An 18,704-nucleotide genomic window follows, 5' to 3' on the forward strand; every position below is an offset into this window, starting at 1 on the left:
AAACCAACAGACACCCATTAACATGGCATGAGGTAGAGACAGCACCGAAGAGCATGTGGAATGGAAAGTTGGCAGGTTTTGATGATCTCAGCTCAGACATGATAAAGGCAGCTGGAATATTAGGCTCAAATTGGCTATATAGAGTGTCAAAATCCCAGAGGGTTGGCGTAAAGGAGTCATCCCTACATTCAAAAAGGACAATCGATGAAAATGTGGAAATTACAGAGGTATCATGCTGCTGTCAGACACCCTGAAGCTGTTAGAAAATATCTTAGAAATGATAATTAGAAAGATAGAACGTTTGCTTGAGGAAGAACAACATGGGTTCGGGAAGGACCGAGACACTATGGATCTTATTTTTCCAGTAAGAATGCAGATTGAAAAGTACTGAGAAAATGGAAGAAATCTTGTGATGGTATTTGTGGACACTAAAAAGGTGTATAATAGTGTTCCTCAAAACAAGATATGGGAATGGTTGGAAGACCCAAAGGTGCCAACGTACCTAATTGATAAAGTCAAGATGTTACACCTACAGTGTTGCAGCTGTGTTGATATAGGAATGGATGATCAAAATAGTTTGAAAGAAAGAGAGATGTCCAACAAGGAAGTGCCCTATCATCACTCCTGTTTGTAATAGTAATGGACAATATCATAAATCTATCAAGAAAACAGACAGAAAACCAAATGCTTTGGCCGTGCGGGGAGAGACAGAAGCTGAAGCACAGAAGAAAGTTTAATGACTGGAACAACATATTCAAAAATTTTGGACTAAAATAACAAAAATAACTAAAACAAAGATGATAGAAATGACCATCAGAACCCAAGGAACAACCTCAAATATATTTCTAGAAGGAGTCAAAGTAGATTATGTTTCACATTTCAAGTTCCTAGGAAGTGTGATCTCAAAAGTTAACATCATTAAGCAGGAAACACTCAGCATGACACAGAAAGCAGCCAATTTTTACAGTCAAATCAGAAATCTTCCCTGGGATGATGAAATGCCAAAAAATTCAAAAGCGAGCATGTACCCTGCCTATTTTTTACCAGTCCTAACATATGGTTTAGAAACATGTAGCGTACTAAAGAAAGGTCTCAGCAGAATTCAGGCAACAGAAATTAGATTCACTATAACTATGAATCAAACAACTAGAAAGGACAAAATCAGAAATGAGGTGAACAAAAAAGTAGCTGATACTGAGGATCCTGTTACCAGCCTCATACAGAAATGCAGGCTTCAGTGGTATGGGCACATAATGAGAATGAACAGCCGAAGACCTGCCATAATGTATTTCAACCTGAGTCTCATAGGAAGAAGACCATAAGGAAGACCAAGAAAATACTGGATAGAGACTCTAGGATCAGATGTGGAGGAGAAAAGACACAAATGCAAAGCTGTCCCAGACCAGAAGATGTATGAAGGAAAACAGAGATGGTGAGTGCTTGTACACCACACCCAGGAAACTGAAGTTGGAAAATGATGATGATAATGATGAGAAGTATTTTTGGCTAATTGATCTGTTAAGTCCATCAAGATAGAATAACACATCAGTATTTTGTGATTGGTACATTCCATTAACTTTAGGTTTAGCCAGTGTGCTTGAATGAGTTTTTATGTGGGCCACAACACCAGCCATTTCATTTGTTGTTTGTGTTGATGCCTGTAGCAACTATCTGCTATTTCATAACCTCCCAATCTGTAATACACAATTTCATGGACATTCTGTTCATGGTCTGTTATTACTAATAAGTGTGGTGAATACTCGTCGACAAACACTTGCAGCACATTGAGTTTATTTCAAAGATACTGCATATTAAGGTGTAGAATTTTTTATTTATACTTCATTTTGTATAAATCATAACACTCTGTGATAGGGGATTCTTATTCAGTGGAATTATTACACAGAACTTTCACACTGCACTGTAGTGACCATTTACTCATTTTCAAGCCAGTTTCCTTGGCATATGAACTGTGTTCTTTCAAATCCAGGGTGTTAAGTTCAACACTTTTATGTTGCTTCTTGTACTTAAAAAACATATTGATTATAATCTAGAATAATTGGGTCCGTAGTTTTATGCAGTTCATTACAATGTTCCATTATCTGGTTCACTAACTTGAGCTTTCCATTTCTGTTTAAGTGAAGTCGATGCCTGGCACATTGTTCATGCTTCATTTTGCTTTCTAGTAGGTGCACATGATTAAATATTATTAACAATTTCTTTAATTCAGAATTGTAGTGTTCAATTTCTTTGTTAAAATATGACCTCTTAGGGAGATCATGTCTCACTGTTGTGTAGTTTTAGGAATAACTTCCTGTAGCCTCTGAGTGCTGATTTTCACTAGTTTTGTAAGCAACATTGTTGTTCCATAAACCTGCTCCCTGCTGCCGTTGGATAAGCAGCTGCCAGCAGAAAGTCATATACTGCTAGCTCACTCATTTGTTACATAATTTAATTCTTAATTTCTTTGCGCATTTTTGGTACTTTCATTGTTTAATTCATAAATTTCAGGTGTATTATAGTATTTGAGAGTCGTAGCATCGCACTTTAGTACCTGAATAGTGTTAATTGACATACTCATCTGTCTTCTGTTTTTATTTTGAATGGCCAGTGTCGGTTGGTCACAGCCAGTGTGCTCCCTGCCGCCGTTGGTTAAGCAGCTGCCAGCAGAAAGTTGTATACTCCTAGCTCACTCATTTGTTACATAATTTAATTCTTAATTTCTTTGCTTGTTTTTGGTACTTGCATTGTTTAATTCATAAATTTCAGGCATATTATAGTATTTGAGAGTTGTAGCATCGCGTTTTAGTACCTGAATAGTGCAAAATCGCGTAGTCTCCTTCTGCCGCCGAGCATTGTGTCGGCAGTGAGCAAGTAGCAGCATTACTGCATTTACTAGGCAATCTTGTATTTTAATAACCATTTAAACTTTTTGTCGATTTGTTTGTGCTCTCTGTAGATTAATTCAGATGTTCTTTGCACAACAGTTTTTAGCATGGATAGGGACTGCAACAGCTGTGATCGCATGCAGGCTGACTTGGCATCCCTTCGCTCCCAGCTTCAGGCAGTGTTGGCTTTGGTCACACAGCTTGAGGTTGTTGCCAATGGGCATCACTGTGGGGCTCTGGATGGGGGTTTGTCGGGGATGGCCAGCTCGTCCCACGCATCCCCCTATCGGACCATGATGTGGCTGCCCGAGATACTGCCCACATTGAGGCTGATCCCTCACCTGTGGTAGAGTGGGAGATCATCTCGAGGTGTGGCAGGGGGCGAAAGACATTCTGGAGGGCTGAACGGAAGGCCTCTCCAGTTTGTCTGACGATCCTGTTTCAGGCTCTGTCTCCGGCTGATACTGATCTTTGGCCAGAGATGGCTGCTTGTCCTGTTCCAGAGGTTGCCCCTCAGTCTGCTAGATCTGGGCAATCACAGAGGGTAAGCTTACTGGTAGTTGGGAGCTCCAATATCAGGCATGTAATGAGGCCCCTTAGGGATATGGCAGCAAGAGAGGGGAAGAAAACCAATGTACACTCCGTGTGCATACCGGGGGGAGTCATTCCAGATGTGGAAAGTGTCCTTCCGGATGCCATGAAGCGTACAGGGTGCACCCATCTGCAGGTGGTTGCTCTGGTTGGCACCAATGATGTGTGCCACTATGGATCAGATGAAATCCTCTCTGGCTTCTGGCGGCTATCTGATTTGGTGAAGACTGCCAGTCTGGCTAGCTGGATGAATGCAGAGCTCACCATCTGCAGCATCGTCGACAGGACTGACTGCGGACCTTTGGTACAGAGCCAAGTGGAGGGTCTGAATCAGAGGCTGAGATGGTTCTGTGACCGTATGGGCTGCAGATTCCTCGACTTGCGTCATAGGGTGGTGAGGTTTCAGGTTCCACTGGATAGGTCAGGAGTCCACTATACACAGCAAGCGGCTACACAGGTAGCAGGGGTTCTGTGGTGTGGAATGGGCCGTTTTTTAGGTTAGATGGCCTTGGGCAAGTACAGAAAGGGCAACAGCCTCAAAGGGTGTGGTACAAAGTCAGGACATGCGGGGACCAAGTAGCAATCGATATTGTAATTGTTAGCTGTCGAAGCTGCATTGGTAAAGTACCGGAACTTCAAGCGCTGATAGAAAGCACAGAACCTGAAATCATTATAGGTACAGAAAGCTGGCTGAAGCCAGAGATAAATTCAGCTGAAATTTTTACAAAGGCACATATGGTGTTTAGAAAGGACAGATTGAATGCAACCGGTGGTGGCGTGATTGTTGCTGTTAGTAGTAGTTTATCCTGTAGTGAAGTAGAAGTGGATAGTTCATGTGAAATATTATGGGTGGAGGTTATACTCAACAACTGAGCTAGGTTAATAATTGGCTCCTTTTACCGACCTCCTGACTCAGCAGCAATAGTGGCAGAACAACTGAGAGAAAATTTGGAATACATCTCACATCAATTTCCTCAGCATAGTATAGTCTTAGGTGGATATTTCAATTTGCCAGATATTGGGACACTCAGATGTTTAGGACAGGTGGTAGGGACAGAGCACTGAGTGACATTATACTGAGTGCACTATCCGAAAATTACCTAGAGCAATTAAACAGAGAACCAACTCATGAATATAACATCTTGAACCTGCTGATAACAAACAGACTGGAACTATGTAAGTGCAGAACAGGGAATCAATGATCATAAGGCTGTTGCAGCATCCCTGAATATAGAGGTTAATAGGAATATAAAAAAAGGGAGGAAGGTTTATCTGTTTAGCAAGAGTAATAGAAGGCAGATTTCAGACCACCTAACAGATCAAAATGAAAATTTCTGTTCCTACACTGACAATGTTGAGTGTTTATAGTTTAAGGCAATTGTAAAATGCGTTTTAGACAGGTACATGCCGAGTAAAACTGTGAGGGACGGGAAAAACCCATCGTGGTTCAACAACAAAGTTAGGCAACTACTGTGAAACCATAGAGAGCTTCACTCCAAGTTTAAAGGCAGACAAAACCTCTCTGACAAACAGAAACTAAACGATGTCAAAGTTAACATGAGGAGGGCTATGCGTGAAGCGTTCAGTGAATTCAAAGGTAAAATTCTATGTACCGACTTAACAGAAAATCTTAGAAAGTTCTGGTCTTACGTTAAATCAGTAAGTGGCTCGAAACAGCACATCCAGACACTCCGGGATGATGATGGCATTGAAACAGAGGATGACACTCGTAAACCTGAAGTACTAAACATCTTTTTCCAAAGCTGTTTCACAGAGTAAGACCACACTGCAGTTCCTTCTCTAAATCCTCACACAAACGAAAAAATGGCTGACATTGAAATAAGTGTCCAAGGAATAGAAACGCAACTGGAATCATTCAACAGAGGAAAGTCCACTGGACCTTCCGGAATACCGATTTGATTCTACACAGAGTACGCGAAAGAACTTGCCCCCCTTCTAACAGCCGTGTACCGCAAGTCTCTATAGGAATGGAAGGTTCCAAATGATTGGAAAAGAGCACAGGTAGCCCCAGTCTTCAAGAAGGGTCGTCAAGCAGATGCGGCAAAACTATAGACCTATATCTCTGACCTCAATCTGTTGTGGAATTTTAGAACATGTTTTTTTGCTTGAGTATCATGTCGTTTTTGGAAACCCATGCAGTATACAGAGAAGTTGCAGCATTAGCAAACTGCAGCGAAATGCAGGAAGATCTGCAGCAAATAGGCACTTGGTGCAGGGACTGACAACTGACCCTTAACATAGACAAATGTAATGTATTGTGAATATGTAGAAAGATCTTTTATTGTATGATTATATGATAGCAGAACGAACACTGGTAGCAGTTACTTCTGTAAAATATCTGGGAGTATGCGTGCAGAATGATTTGAAGTGGAATGATCATATAAAATTAATTGTTGGTAAGGCAGGTGCCAGGTTGAGATGCATTGGGAAAGTCCTTAGAAAATGTAGTCCATCAACAAAGGAGTTGGCTTATAAAACGCTCGACGGCCTATACTTGAGTATTGCTCATCAGTGTGGGATCCGTACCATGTCGGGTTGACGGAGGAGATAGAGAAGATCCAAAGAAGAGCGGAGCATTTCGTCACAGGGTTATTTAGTAAGCGTGAAAGTGTTATGGAGGTGTTTAGCAAACTTAAGTGGCAGACTCTGCAAGAGAGGCGCTCTGCATCGCGGTGTAGCTTGCTCGCCAGGTTTCGAGAGGTTGCGTTTCTGGATGAGGTATCGAATAAATTGCTTCCCCCTACTTATACCTCCCGAGGAGATCACAACTGTAAAATTAGAGAGATTCGAGCTCGCATGGAGGCTTTCAGACAGTCGTTCTTCCCGCGAACCTTACGCGACTGGAACAGGAAAGGGAGGTAATGACCGTGGCACATAAAGTGCCCTCCGCCACACACCGTTAGGTGGCTTGCGGAGTATAAATGTAGATTTAGATGTAGATGTACTTGTTACCAAGTCTGTGTCATTCACCAGCCATGGCTGGATAGACTGCATCAAAAGTTACAAAACTTATATATGCTAATTATGTGTAACAATACAAAAATGTGACAGATTAAGAATTTTACAATACATACATTTTATCTGCTATTGACATTTCAGTTCTATGATGGATTCACTTGTTTTTGGAGAAATTCTGGTAAATCCATTAACTTTCCTCACAGTAAAAAAATTCCTGGATTGAGTAGAGTGGACGTAGTTATAATCAAATTTCGTTCTTGAACTTCTCCAGTGGGGAGACCTGCACTTCCACTCATAAAGATCCCAACAGTCTCAGGGCAATGTTGAGAGAGCTCTCCCTTGTTTTTGACAGTTGACAGATTGGTATATTTTCCTCTCTTTACTGCAGCTCTTGTGATAATGCCTACGGTTAAAAGAATCTCGATCTTCCTTAATGTGAAGGAGGGACAAAAATATACACACAACAAAAAACGTTTTGCATCAACCCAGTTCCCAGAACTCTTGAAGATAGACATTGACTGTGGATATTGTGTCACTGACCCAGTCCCTTTGACTGTTCAGAGATGTCACTAAACCTGCCCAAAAAAAGTAAACAACCCTCCATTAGCAGCGTCTATTACACGGAGGAGATCTGACAGCCGATCAGTTCCAGTAATTTAGCTACTCTATCCTGTGCAAGCTTCTTCGTCTCCCAGTACTTACTGCAAACTACATTCTTCTGAATCTGCTTAGTGTATTCATCTCTTGGTCTCCCTCTACGATTTTTACCCTCAATGCTGATGATTGGTGATCCCTTGATGCCTCAGAACATGTCCTGCCAACTGGTCCCTTCTTTTAGTCAGGTTGTGGCACAAACTTCTCTTCTCCCCAATCCTATTCAATACCTCCTCATTAGTTATGTGGTCTACCCATGTAATCTTCAGCATTCTGCTGTAGCACCACATTTCAAAAGCTTCTATTCTCTTCTTGTCCAAACTATTTATCATTCATGTTTCACTTCCATACATGGCTACACTCCATGTAAATACTTTCAGAAACAACTTCCTGACACTTAAACCTATACTCGATGTTAACAAATTTCTCTTCTTCAGAAACGCTTCCCTTGCCATTGCCAGTCTACATTTTATATCCTCTCTACTTTGACCATCATCAGTTATCTTAATCCCCAAATAGCAAAACTCCTTTACCACTTTAAGTGTCTCATTTCTTAATCTAATTCCCTCAGCATCACCTAAGTTAATCCGACTACATTCCATTCTCCTCGTTTTGCTTTTGTTGATGTTCATCTTATATCCTCTTTTCAAGACACTGTCCATTCCGTTCAACTGCTCTTTCAAGTCCTTTGCTGTCTCTGACAGAATTACAATGTTTTTATTTCTTCTCCATGGACTTCATACCTACTCCGAATTTTCCTTTTGTTTCCTTTACTGGTTGCTCAATATACAGATTGAATAACATTGGGGACAGGCTACAACTCTGTCTCACTCCCTTCCCAACCACAGATTCCCATTCATGCCCCTCGACTCTTATAACTGCCATCTGGTTTCTGTACAAATTGTAAATAGCCTTTCGCTCCCTGTATTTTAACCCCTGCCACCTTTAGAATTTGAAAGAGAGTATTCCAGTCAACATTGTCAAAAGCTTTCTCTAAGTCTACAAATTCTAGAAACGTAGGTTTGCCTTTCCTTAATCCTTCTTCTAAGATAAGTCGTAAGGTCAGTATTGCCTCACGTGTTCCAACATTTCTACAGAATCCAAACTGATCTTCCTCGAGGTCAGCTTCTACCAGTTTTTCCATTCGTCTGTAAATAATTCACATTAGTATTTTGCAGCTGTGGCTTATTAAAGTGATAGTTCAGTAAATTTCACACCTGTCAACACTTGCCTTCTTTGGGATTGGAATTATTATATTCTTCCTGAAGTCTGAGGGTACTTTGCCTGTCTCGTACATCTTGCTCACCAGATGGTAGAGTTTTGTCAGGACTGGCTGTCCCAAGGCCATCAGTAGTTCCAATGGAATATTGTCTACTCCCGGGGCCTTATTTCGACTCTGGTCTTTCAGAACTCTGTTAAACTCTTCATGCATTATCGTATCTCCCATTTCATCTTCATCTACATCCTCTTCCATTTCCATAATATTGTACTCAAGTTCACTGCCCTTGTATAGACCCTCTATTTACTCCTTCCACCTTTCTGCTTTCCCTTCTTTGGTTAGAACTGGGTTTCCATCTGAGCTCTTAATATTCATACAAGTGGTCCTCTTTGCTCCAAAAGTCTCTTTAATTTTCCTGTAGGCAGTATCTATCTTACCCCTAGTGAGATAAGCCTCTGCATCCTTACATTTGTCCTCTAGCCATCCCTGCTTAGCCATTTTGCACTTCCTGTCGATCTCATTTTTGAGATGTTGGTATTCCCTTTTGCCTGCTTCATTTACTGCATTTTTATATTTTCTCCTTTCATCAATTAAATTCAATATTTCTCCTGTTACCCAAGGATTTCTACTAGCCCTCATCTTTTTACCTACTTAATCCTCTGCTGCCTTCACTACTTCATCCCTCAGAGCTACCCATTCTTCTTCTACTTTATTTCTTTCCCCCATTCCTGTCAATTGTTCCCTTATGCTCTCCCTGAAACTCTGTACAACCTCTGGTTCTTTCAGTTTGTCCAGGTCCCATCTCCTTAAATTCCCACCTTTTTGCAGTTTCTTCAGTTTTAATCTAGAGTTCATAACCAATAGATTGTGGTCAGAGTCTACATCTGACCCTAGAAGTGGCTTAAATTTAAAACCTGGTTCCTAAATCTCTGTCTTACTATTATATAATCTATCTGATATTTCTAGTATCTCCAGGATTCTTCCATGTATACAACCTTCTTTTATGGTTCTTGAACCAAGTGTTAGCTATGATTAAGTTATGCTCTGTGCAAAATTCTACCAGACAGCTTTCTCTTTCATTTTTCTCCCCGAATCCATATTCACCCACTATGTGTCCTTCTCTCCCTTTTCCTACTCTCAAATTCCAGTCACCCGTGACTATTAAATTTTCGTCTCCCTTCACTACCTGAATAATTTCTTTTATCTCATCATATATTTCATCAATTTCTTCATCATCTGCAGAGCAAGTTGGCATATAAACTTGTACTACTGTAGTAGGCATGGGCCACAATAATGCGTTCACTATGCTGATGGTAGTAGCTTACCCACACTCCTATTTTTTTATTCATTATTAAACCTACTCCTGCATTACCCCTATTTGATTTTGTATTTATGATCCTGTATTCACCTGACCAAAAGTCTTGTTCCTCCTGCCTCCGAACTTCACTAATTCCTACTATATCTAACTTCAACCTATCCATTTCCCTTTTTAAATTTTCTAACCTACCTGCCAGATTAAGGGATCTGACATTCCACGCCCCGATCTGTAGAATGCCAGTTTTCTTTCTCCTGATAATGACATCCACCCGGAGATCCAAATGGGGGACTATTTTACCTCCAGAATATTTTACCCAAGAGGACGCCATCATCATTTAACCATACAGTAAAGCTCCATGCCCTCGGGAAAAATTCCTGCTTTAGTTTCCCCTTGCTTTCAGCCATTTGCAGTACCAGCACAGCAAGGCCATTTTGGTTAGTGTTGCAAGGCCAGATCAGTCAATCATCCAGACTGTAGCCCCTGCAACTACTGAAAAGGCTGTTGCCCCTCTTCAGGAACCACACATTTGTCTGGCCTCTCAACAGATACCCCTCAGTTGTGGTTTCACCTACGGTACGGCCATCTGTATCGCTGAGGCACGCAAGCCTCCCCACCAACGGCAAGGTCCATGGTTCATGGGGGTGTATATAAGTATAGAAAAACTATGATGGTTTTACAGCAAGTGTACATAAGAAGAAGGCATGAGTAATGAAGGAGAATGCAGTACAGATTGGAGTTAATTGTTGTTGTTGTTGTTGTTGTTGTTGTGGTGGTCTTCAGTCTTGAGACGGGTTTGATGCAGCTCTCCATGCTACTCTATTCTATGCAAGCTTCTTCATCTCCCAGTACCTACTGCAACCTATATCCTTCTGAATCTGCTTAGTGTATTCATCTCCTGGTCTCCTTGTACGATTTTTACCCTCCACGCTGCCCTCCAATACTAAATTGGTGATCCCTTGATGCCTCAGAACATGTCCTACCAACCGATCCCTTCTTCTAGTCAAGTTGTGCCACAAACTCCTCCCCAAACCTATTCAATACCTCCTCATTAGTTATGTGATCTACCCATCTAATCTTCAGCATTCTTCTGTAGCGTGGAGTTAATTATAATGCTTAATTAAGTAAAGTCAGTGTAGCAAATACTCTGATGGAGTGATGAGTCACACAGTAGTTGGACTTGATCATTAGGTGTAGACATAGTATCTACTATGAGTTGAATAATATGGGTAGACATAGTATCTCCTAAAGATTACAGAAGTTGAAAAGTAGAGGAGCACTCTAGGGTATTAAATGAAGTATTAAGAAGAAAGCGTGAAATAGATTTTTATTTTGTCCAGAATATATTTAATTGTAGTGTACATATAACATATACTAGGGCAATGAACCATGAGGCCCACTCATAAAGGGTAAGGGGGCATACCCAGCATTTGCTACAGATATAGGGCCGGCATACCTACAGAGAGATAGGATGACCTGTGGCCTGAAGAATAGGGATTTGTTATAAAGGGGCGTACCCACCAGAATGTACGGAGGAAGTGTACTCATAGGGTCAACCCACATGTAAGTTATAGGTACTGACCCTAGAGGAAAACGACATTATCATGGCAGAAGTCACACATTATGTAGGAATTATTCTGGTGAGTTTGAATTCTATATTTCACTAGCACTATTATGTTTTATGTGAGTTTACAAGTGTCGAGAAGAACACTTTTATTTGCCCAGAGTTCCTCTTAGACTACAAACAGTCTATAATTAATGAGACTTTTATGATTTAAGAAGCAGTACAAAAAATTAGAATAAATAGTAAATAAAATAGAAAGAAACTTCCACATGGGAAAAGTATATTAAAAACAAAGATTCCAAGACTTACCAAGCGGGAAAGCGCCGGCAGACAGGCACATGAACAAAACACACAAATACACACACAGAATTACTAGCTTTCGCAACCGATGGTTGCTTCTTCAGGAAGGAGAGGGAAAGACGAAAGGATGTGGGTTTTAAGGGAGAGGGTAAGGAGTCATTCCAATCCCGGGAGCGGAAAGACTTCCCTTAGGGGAAAAAAAGGACAGGTGTACATTCGCACACACACACACATATCCATCCGCACATACACAGACACAATGAGTGTTTATGTATCTTATGATGTTTTATATCATTGATTACTGTAACAAGAAAAAATAATAGCAGTTGAAACATTGTTAATTGTACTACATGTGTTGGGCTTGCCCGCAAACATGCCTTCACCCTAGCCAGATTATGCTCCCATATTTTATTTACTCAGGCTTGTCTGACATTTGGCATTACTCCCAAAGGCCTCACACTTAAAGTTCCCATCTCTGGCTGCAATCCTTCTTTCCATCAGTCCTTATACCAGTTCCAAACAGCACAATCCATAGCCCTCACCCGCCTAATCCTTCACCTATACATCGACTCGGCCAATGAACACACCCGTCAACTCCTATCCCAAATCAAAGTCCTCAATCTTTCCTCTCCCACATCCACACCGGCTGTACATAGCATCCTCCTACAGGCCAACCGCAAATTAGAACAACATGCCACCCTCCACCTCAAAAAACTATCCAATCTCCTGGTTTCCCACCTCCGGAAAGGCAACTCACTCACCCTCCACAACCTTTCCAACAAACCTCAACCTCCTCTCACTGCACACAGACCCAGTCTCTCGCATCTACTCAATCTCCCACTTCCAGCTCCACTCCCCCCAACACCTTAAAATTCTAGTCAACGCAATCTGGAACCACAACACCCCAATTCAGTAGTTAACCTTTCCTCCAAACCCCTCTCCCAATCCGAAACCTCTGTCCTATCTAAAGGCCTCACCTTCAGCCCCACTCCCAGGTTCAATCAAACTGCCCTTGTCAAAGATTTACTGTCCTGCACTCGTAGTCTCTGCTGGAAATATCACTTTGCCACGAAGAAAAACAATCCTGATCCCACTCCTAATGATCCAACTCCCCAAGACACTATCCAAATTGAACCCTGCCTGCAACAGTTCCATCCTCCATCACAGCGGGACCCACCTCCTCTTCCTCAAAATCACCCTCTCCAAACCTTCCAGGAATTTCTCACTTCCAGCCTTGCCTCTCAATCTTTCTTGAAAAACCTTAATCCTACTCCCAACATCACCACAGCCGAAGCCCAGGCTATCCGTGATCTGAAGGCTGACCGATCCATCATCATTCTTCCGGCTGACAAGGGTTCCACGACCGTGGTACTTGATCGTCGGGAGTATGTGGCTGAGGGACTGCGTCAGCTTTCAGACAACTCTACATACAAAGTTTGCCAAGGTAATCCCATTCCTGATGTCCAGGCGGAGCTTCAAGGAATCCTCAGAACCTTAGGCCCCCTACAAAACCTTTCACCTGACTCCATCAAACTCCTGACCCCACCGACACCTCACACTCCTACTTTCTACCTACTTCCTAAAATTCACAAACAAACATCCTGGCCGCCCCATTGTAGCTGGTTACCAAGCCCCCACGAGATGGATATGTGTGTATGTGTGTGTGCGCGAGTGTACACCTGTCCTTTTTTTTCCCCTAAGGGAAGTCTTTCCGCTCCCGGGATTGGAAGACTCCTTACCCTCTCCCTTAAAACCCACATCCTTTCATCTTTCCCTTTCCTTCCTGAAGAAGCAACCATCGGTTGCGAAAGCTAGTAATTCTGTGTGTGTGTTTGTGTGTTTTGTTCATGTGCCTGTCTGCTGGCGCTTTCCCGCTTGGTAAGTCTTGGAATCTTTGTTTTTAATATATTTTTCTCATGTGGAAGTTTCTTTCTATTTTATTTACATCATCATTAAAAAGTACTTGCAAACACTAACTGATAACAGATCTTCTTATCGATTATTTTTACTCCACAGAAAAAGTTCTAGATATGTAAAACTATAATATAACGTACATGGTCAGCATATTGCCATAGTTTTCACTGAAGTAGTGTATTAGAATTGGTAATTGTAAACTGACACTTTCCACAGTGTGGTGTGAAGTCTTAGTTATGTAACATAGTAAGGTAAAGCTGCATGTTCTGGACCAGATGGACCAATCTGGACAACCGACCTCTTTGTCATCCTCTACCAGTGGTAACATGTAGACATGGGAGTTGCTGCTTCTCACTCAGGTAGCCTCTTAAGTGGCATCATGGCACTGAATACATGTCATTCCATGCTCTCACCTAGGAAAAATACTGGACAGCATCGTGACTTGCCTTCTGCATAGCACCCCAACATTCAGACTACTGAGCTACAGAGGCAGACATGTTCCGTGGAACACAGTGATAACTACATGAGTAAATTAATTGACCCTCAAATAATGAACTTACTTTTGGATAATAATTTTTGTATAATGTGTAAAACTTTGTAATGAATCAACATTAATACAATAGTCTGTCTTTCTCACAGGAATGAGAATTGCACAACCATGGAGTAAACTACGTAAGGCAAAAATACCACAATTGTTATCCCTCAAGGAGTCATATTTGACAGTTGTGGAAGAACAAACAGAACCCCTTCATATGAATATTACATGTGTACTGCCTTCACAAGTTCATTTTTGGCTGATCTTCACAAATCCTAGTGTTGGAGATTTCATTATCAAGGTACAACAACATATTTCACTGAATTAAAGTAAGTTTATCTCTAAACACATAAAGTTACACTTACTGGACAAATTAATTCCCACTGCAGAATAGACAATTATGACAAAGAACTGATATAGTCTTGTGGCAAAACGTAAGCATTTGCTATGTTTTTGATACACTGTTGTAATGGAGAATGATTGTTTAAAAGATATCATATTGCTTTCAACTGTTACTGCTTTTTCTTCACTATTGCAATTCTGGAATTTGTGCCATTTTCGAGCACCTACAAAACATAATACAACAGGTCAGATTATATTATGAACCATTATGCTCTGTGAGTGCAAAAGATTGTAGTGAAGAATGAACACGGCAATCAGACACACATCAATCTGTATTTTTTAGGAGATGTAGCTACACTTCAGTTACAGTATAACCAGCATCTTTGTGTTAGGAGTGATTCATATAGACTCAGAAAGCTTGTATCAGCACATGATATTAAAACAGACTTAAACAGTTTGTGGGTGAAGGCTGTTTTCTGCAGTAAAAGTGAGACTGCCCGACTCATCGGTATGGGCCAGAGATCACAGTCCAGATATTTCACATTACTCAATACATTTATCCACCAAAGAGCCAACCCGCCCCCTCCTTCACTCATCCTTAGAGTGCAGAACACAGGGTAGGAGCAGTTACAGAAAGCGAGATGGATTGAAGTGGAGGAAAGTGAAAACACAACATAATCTTGTAACCATGCTGTTTGCTGCACAGGTCAATCTTAGTGGTAGAGTGGGACATGAATAGGAGTAGGTGCAAATGCTGTGGCTTATCACATTGGACATGAATTGTAATCAGATTGTCGTCACTAATGGAAGCTCAAACAGTGCAATCTAAAAAGTCAGCACGTAATTGGAATGCTCAGTTGAGCCTTACGTTACAACCATAGTCTCTGAGGGAGTGAGGTGATGCATGAATAACAAACAAATAGTGTTTATGATGTTGCAAGGAAATATTCTCAATGGGCTGTGCAAAGATGTGAACAGTGATTGTAGCCATAGTGGTGGAAGTCATGAGTGGTAAGAAGAAAAGTATCACCCGATTCATCACATGTAACACGTTGACTGCTTGGAATGCTATCACCAATGCTACCCTGATGAGGAGGGAAGTATGATGAACCAAGCTGGGATATTTTTTCTTCCCTGTTGTTTTGCCATTTGCTTCCTTAAAATTGTTTTATCACTTTTAAATAATTACAATTAACATACGTGAATGTAATCTGCATGTCCATAAAAGAGAAAGGTTGGCACTCAGTTTTGAAGAATATAACACCATATATAATTTTGTGCTTAGTTTTATCTATGTAATCGATTTTCTAATTTATTTTGCCTATTATTAGTTAGTATCTTCAGTTGTAGGGTAAAATCAGTAATTGTTTCGTAACTTAAGTTCTGTTGTTGAATTATAGGCAAATACAAATTCTGCACTAATTATAAACATTTGGAGGAACAACTAATAGCATTCTTAAGGGATCTATTTCGCTGTATTCAAAAACATGTTAGTAAAGCCAGCTCTTCATTCCAAAGTAATTAATCATTCTGTCAAAACTATTGTTTGCATAATGAAATCTCTTAATTTCATCATTTAAACAAATAATTTGGCCTAACTCTTGTAGTAGAAGAAACTGTTAAAAAGATGCTATTTTTTTATGTATGCAATAGAGGTGGCAAATTCGGGTTGGTTACACCAAACAACACCATTTTCACAGTACTTCATTTATTCACCTAAACACATCAAAGGCTCACAAAGAACTGACATGGTGGAACTGCCCAAAGACAATGCTCAGCATCCAAAGACGATACTCGGAGTCTAGAGACAAACATATGTCGATGCTGATGTCGACTTCATCAACGCCACATAGCCCCGTGATGAAACTGAATGACAGACCCATCGGGCACCTTATATTGTGCCACATGCATACAGTTACCATTGTTAGCAAAGTGGTTATCACCATGCATGAGCAAGCATCCCCTTTGCTCTCAATTCTTGTTCTAACATGGATAAGCAGGCTGCTACCTCATTCCTGTACAGAATATCTAATAATAAATCAATACTTAAATATACAGCTCTAAAACTGGCAGCATATTTATAATGTACAACTGATATTTTTATAGGTCGTGTACCTCAATATTTCTTTCATCTATATATCAATAACTTTTTTCAATATATCGAGGACTGATAATGATATTTTTCAAATATCAATATATTGGAGTCCTGATATTTTAAAAAATATCAACAGTCCTAACCTAAACCAAGGTTGATGACCACAACAACTTTCCACAGCCACAAATTAAAAACTGTCTGCTGAAGTGTTTACAGGACTGCCAACCATCAGTGGTGCCAAAGAACGTGGCACAGAAATGAACTGATAATGTCTTATGATTCTGTAGGTGTCATCTGCCAGCTATAAACATGTTTCTGGTGGGTCAGTAGCATGGGATAAAAGCTGTAGTCAGAGTACTGATGGCATTTTAGCTATCCAGAGTGTCCACAGCACTGACAGGTATGAAGTGTCTATTAATGCTCTAATCTTTTGCCAAAGTTGAAATGGTGTGATCTTACCAAGTGATACTTCATTCACTATGTGGAGAATTCCATCTTGTGGGGCTCTCAACAATTGTTTGAAAATTGTGGGTTTTGCACATTCATAGCAGTCCCTTGTTGGTGGTGGGAGGATGGGTTCAGACATCAAGTCCATATGATTGTGTAGAGAGGTAATCAATGCAGTGAAGTGCACTTCGTCAGATAGGATGCTGTGAACCTTCAAAATGCTGTCCACTAGAGAAATCCATGTCTTTGAGTATTCTTAGTAATCAGCGTCAGTTGTGGTAAATGTCCCAAAAATGATGGCAGAACAAATGGAGCACACACTGGCAAAAGCTGGTGTCATGTCTGGGAACTTGACTTTATACTGTCCTTGAAGTACATGCATATAAACGAACATGGCAGGTGCAGCAGCAGACACAAATGGCTCTGGCCATCACAAAAATCAGAATGCATGACTTAGTGCCCTGTGCATTGTTTACAGGTTCAGGTGCTGTCAAAATGCTCAATGTAGGATCAATGGATGAGGCATAAATTGGGAAACTCTCATTGTTCATTGGTAAAAGTTCACTGTTCATGCACTGTTGCTCCTGCTCTGAGTTGTCTTGTTGTAGGTTAGGCTCAGTGAGCAGAACAAATGGGTCACATCTACATCTACATCATACTCCACAAGCCACCTAATGGTGTGTGTTCGGGGGTACTGTTTGTACCACTAACTGAGCCATCCATTGCTGTTCCACTCACTAATAGTACATGGGAAGAATGATTGTCGGTAAACATCTGTCTTGGCTCTAACACCTCGAATTTTCTCCTCATGATTATTATGTACGTGAGGGAAAGTAATATGTTGTCCGACTATTCCCAGAAAGTGCACTACAGAAATTTCAACAGAAACTCTCTCTGTGATGCACAATGCTTCTCTTCTAACCTCTGCCAATGGTGTTTGTTGAGCATCTCTTTTAACACTCTCATGCCAACTGAACGAACCCACAATGAAAAGTGCAGCTCTTCATTGGATCTTCTCTATCTCCTCTAACAGTCCTATCCAGTAGGAATCCCAAATAGATGAAAAACACTCAATAATTGGTCAAACAAGCACCTTACAAGCTATTTCCTTTGTGGATGAGCTACGTTTCCTTCAGATTCCGCCTGTGAATCTGAGTCTGGCATCAGCTTTTCCCACTATTTGTTTTATGTGGCTATTCGATTTAAGGTTGCTCTGGACAGTTGCTCCCAGATATTTTATGGTAGATACTGGTTCCAGCAGTTTGTCATCAGTAGTGTAGCTATATGGGAGTGGATTTCTTATTCAATGTGCACACTATTTGTTACATTTATTTACATTCAAGATCAGAAGCAAGAGCCTGAACCATTCATCAGTTCTCTTGCAGTCATTCTGCAAATTGTTACTATCTTCTGGTGTTGCTATTTTGTTATATACATTCACATGAACTGTTAACAACCTTAGACAGCATCCAACACTTTCTAGTAGATCATTGATACACATTGTAAACAGTAATGGTCCTATCACATTTCCTTGGGGTAATCAGGGAATTACCTTTAGATCTATCAATTTTGTTTCATTAAGAGCATTGTGTTGAGTGGTGTTTGCAAGGCTCTTGAATGAATTTGTAAATCTGCACCAATATTCAATAAAATCATTTTTTTTTTTTTTCACTAAACAGCAGTGTGGCACGGTGTGAAGTGCCATCCTGAAGTCGAGGACCATGCCATCAACCTGAGCACCATTGTCTATGACACTGTGGATCTCATGGAGGAACAGAGAGAGCTGAGATTTGCAGGATTTCTTTTTGTGGAATTTGTGTTGATTTTTACAGAGGAGATTTTCATTCTCCAAGAATGTCATAAT

The 18,704-nt window shown here is 40.7% G+C and overlaps 2 protein-coding genes across 2 annotated transcripts in view; both read left to right on the forward strand.

Moving 5' to 3' along the window:
* The first annotated feature begins 806 nt into the window (after nt 1-806).
* Nucleotides 807-1,322, forward strand: LOC126267923 (uncharacterized). Its single transcript, XM_049973232.1, has one exon. The coding sequence runs from the start codon at nt 807-809 to the stop codon at nt 1,320-1,322; it is 516 nt and encodes a 171-aa protein (XP_049829189.1).
* Nucleotides 1,323-1,362: 40 nt separating this feature from the next.
* Nucleotides 1,363-18,704, forward strand: part of LOC126267924 (uncharacterized) — a 161,412-nt gene continuing 144,070 nt past the window's right edge. The window contains exons 1-2 of the mRNA XM_049973233.1: nt 1,363-1,432; nt 14,061-14,257. Of these exons, the coding sequence (XP_049829190.1) occupies nt 1,363-1,432; nt 14,061-14,257 (267 nt within the window). The remainder of the gene's footprint in view (nt 1,433-14,060; nt 14,258-18,704) is intronic.

This window comes from Schistocerca gregaria, chromosome 4 (genome assembly GCF_023897955.1).
Source record: "Schistocerca gregaria isolate iqSchGreg1 chromosome 4, iqSchGreg1.2, whole genome shotgun sequence".
Classification (NCBI taxonomy): domain Eukaryota; kingdom Metazoa; phylum Arthropoda; class Insecta; order Orthoptera; family Acrididae; genus Schistocerca; species Schistocerca gregaria.

Excerpts from the sequence above, each read along its gene's own strand:
- LOC126267923 (XM_049973232.1), top strand. The coding sequence starts at position 807 with ATGACCATCAGAACCCAAGGAACAACCTCAAATATATTTCTAGAAGGA.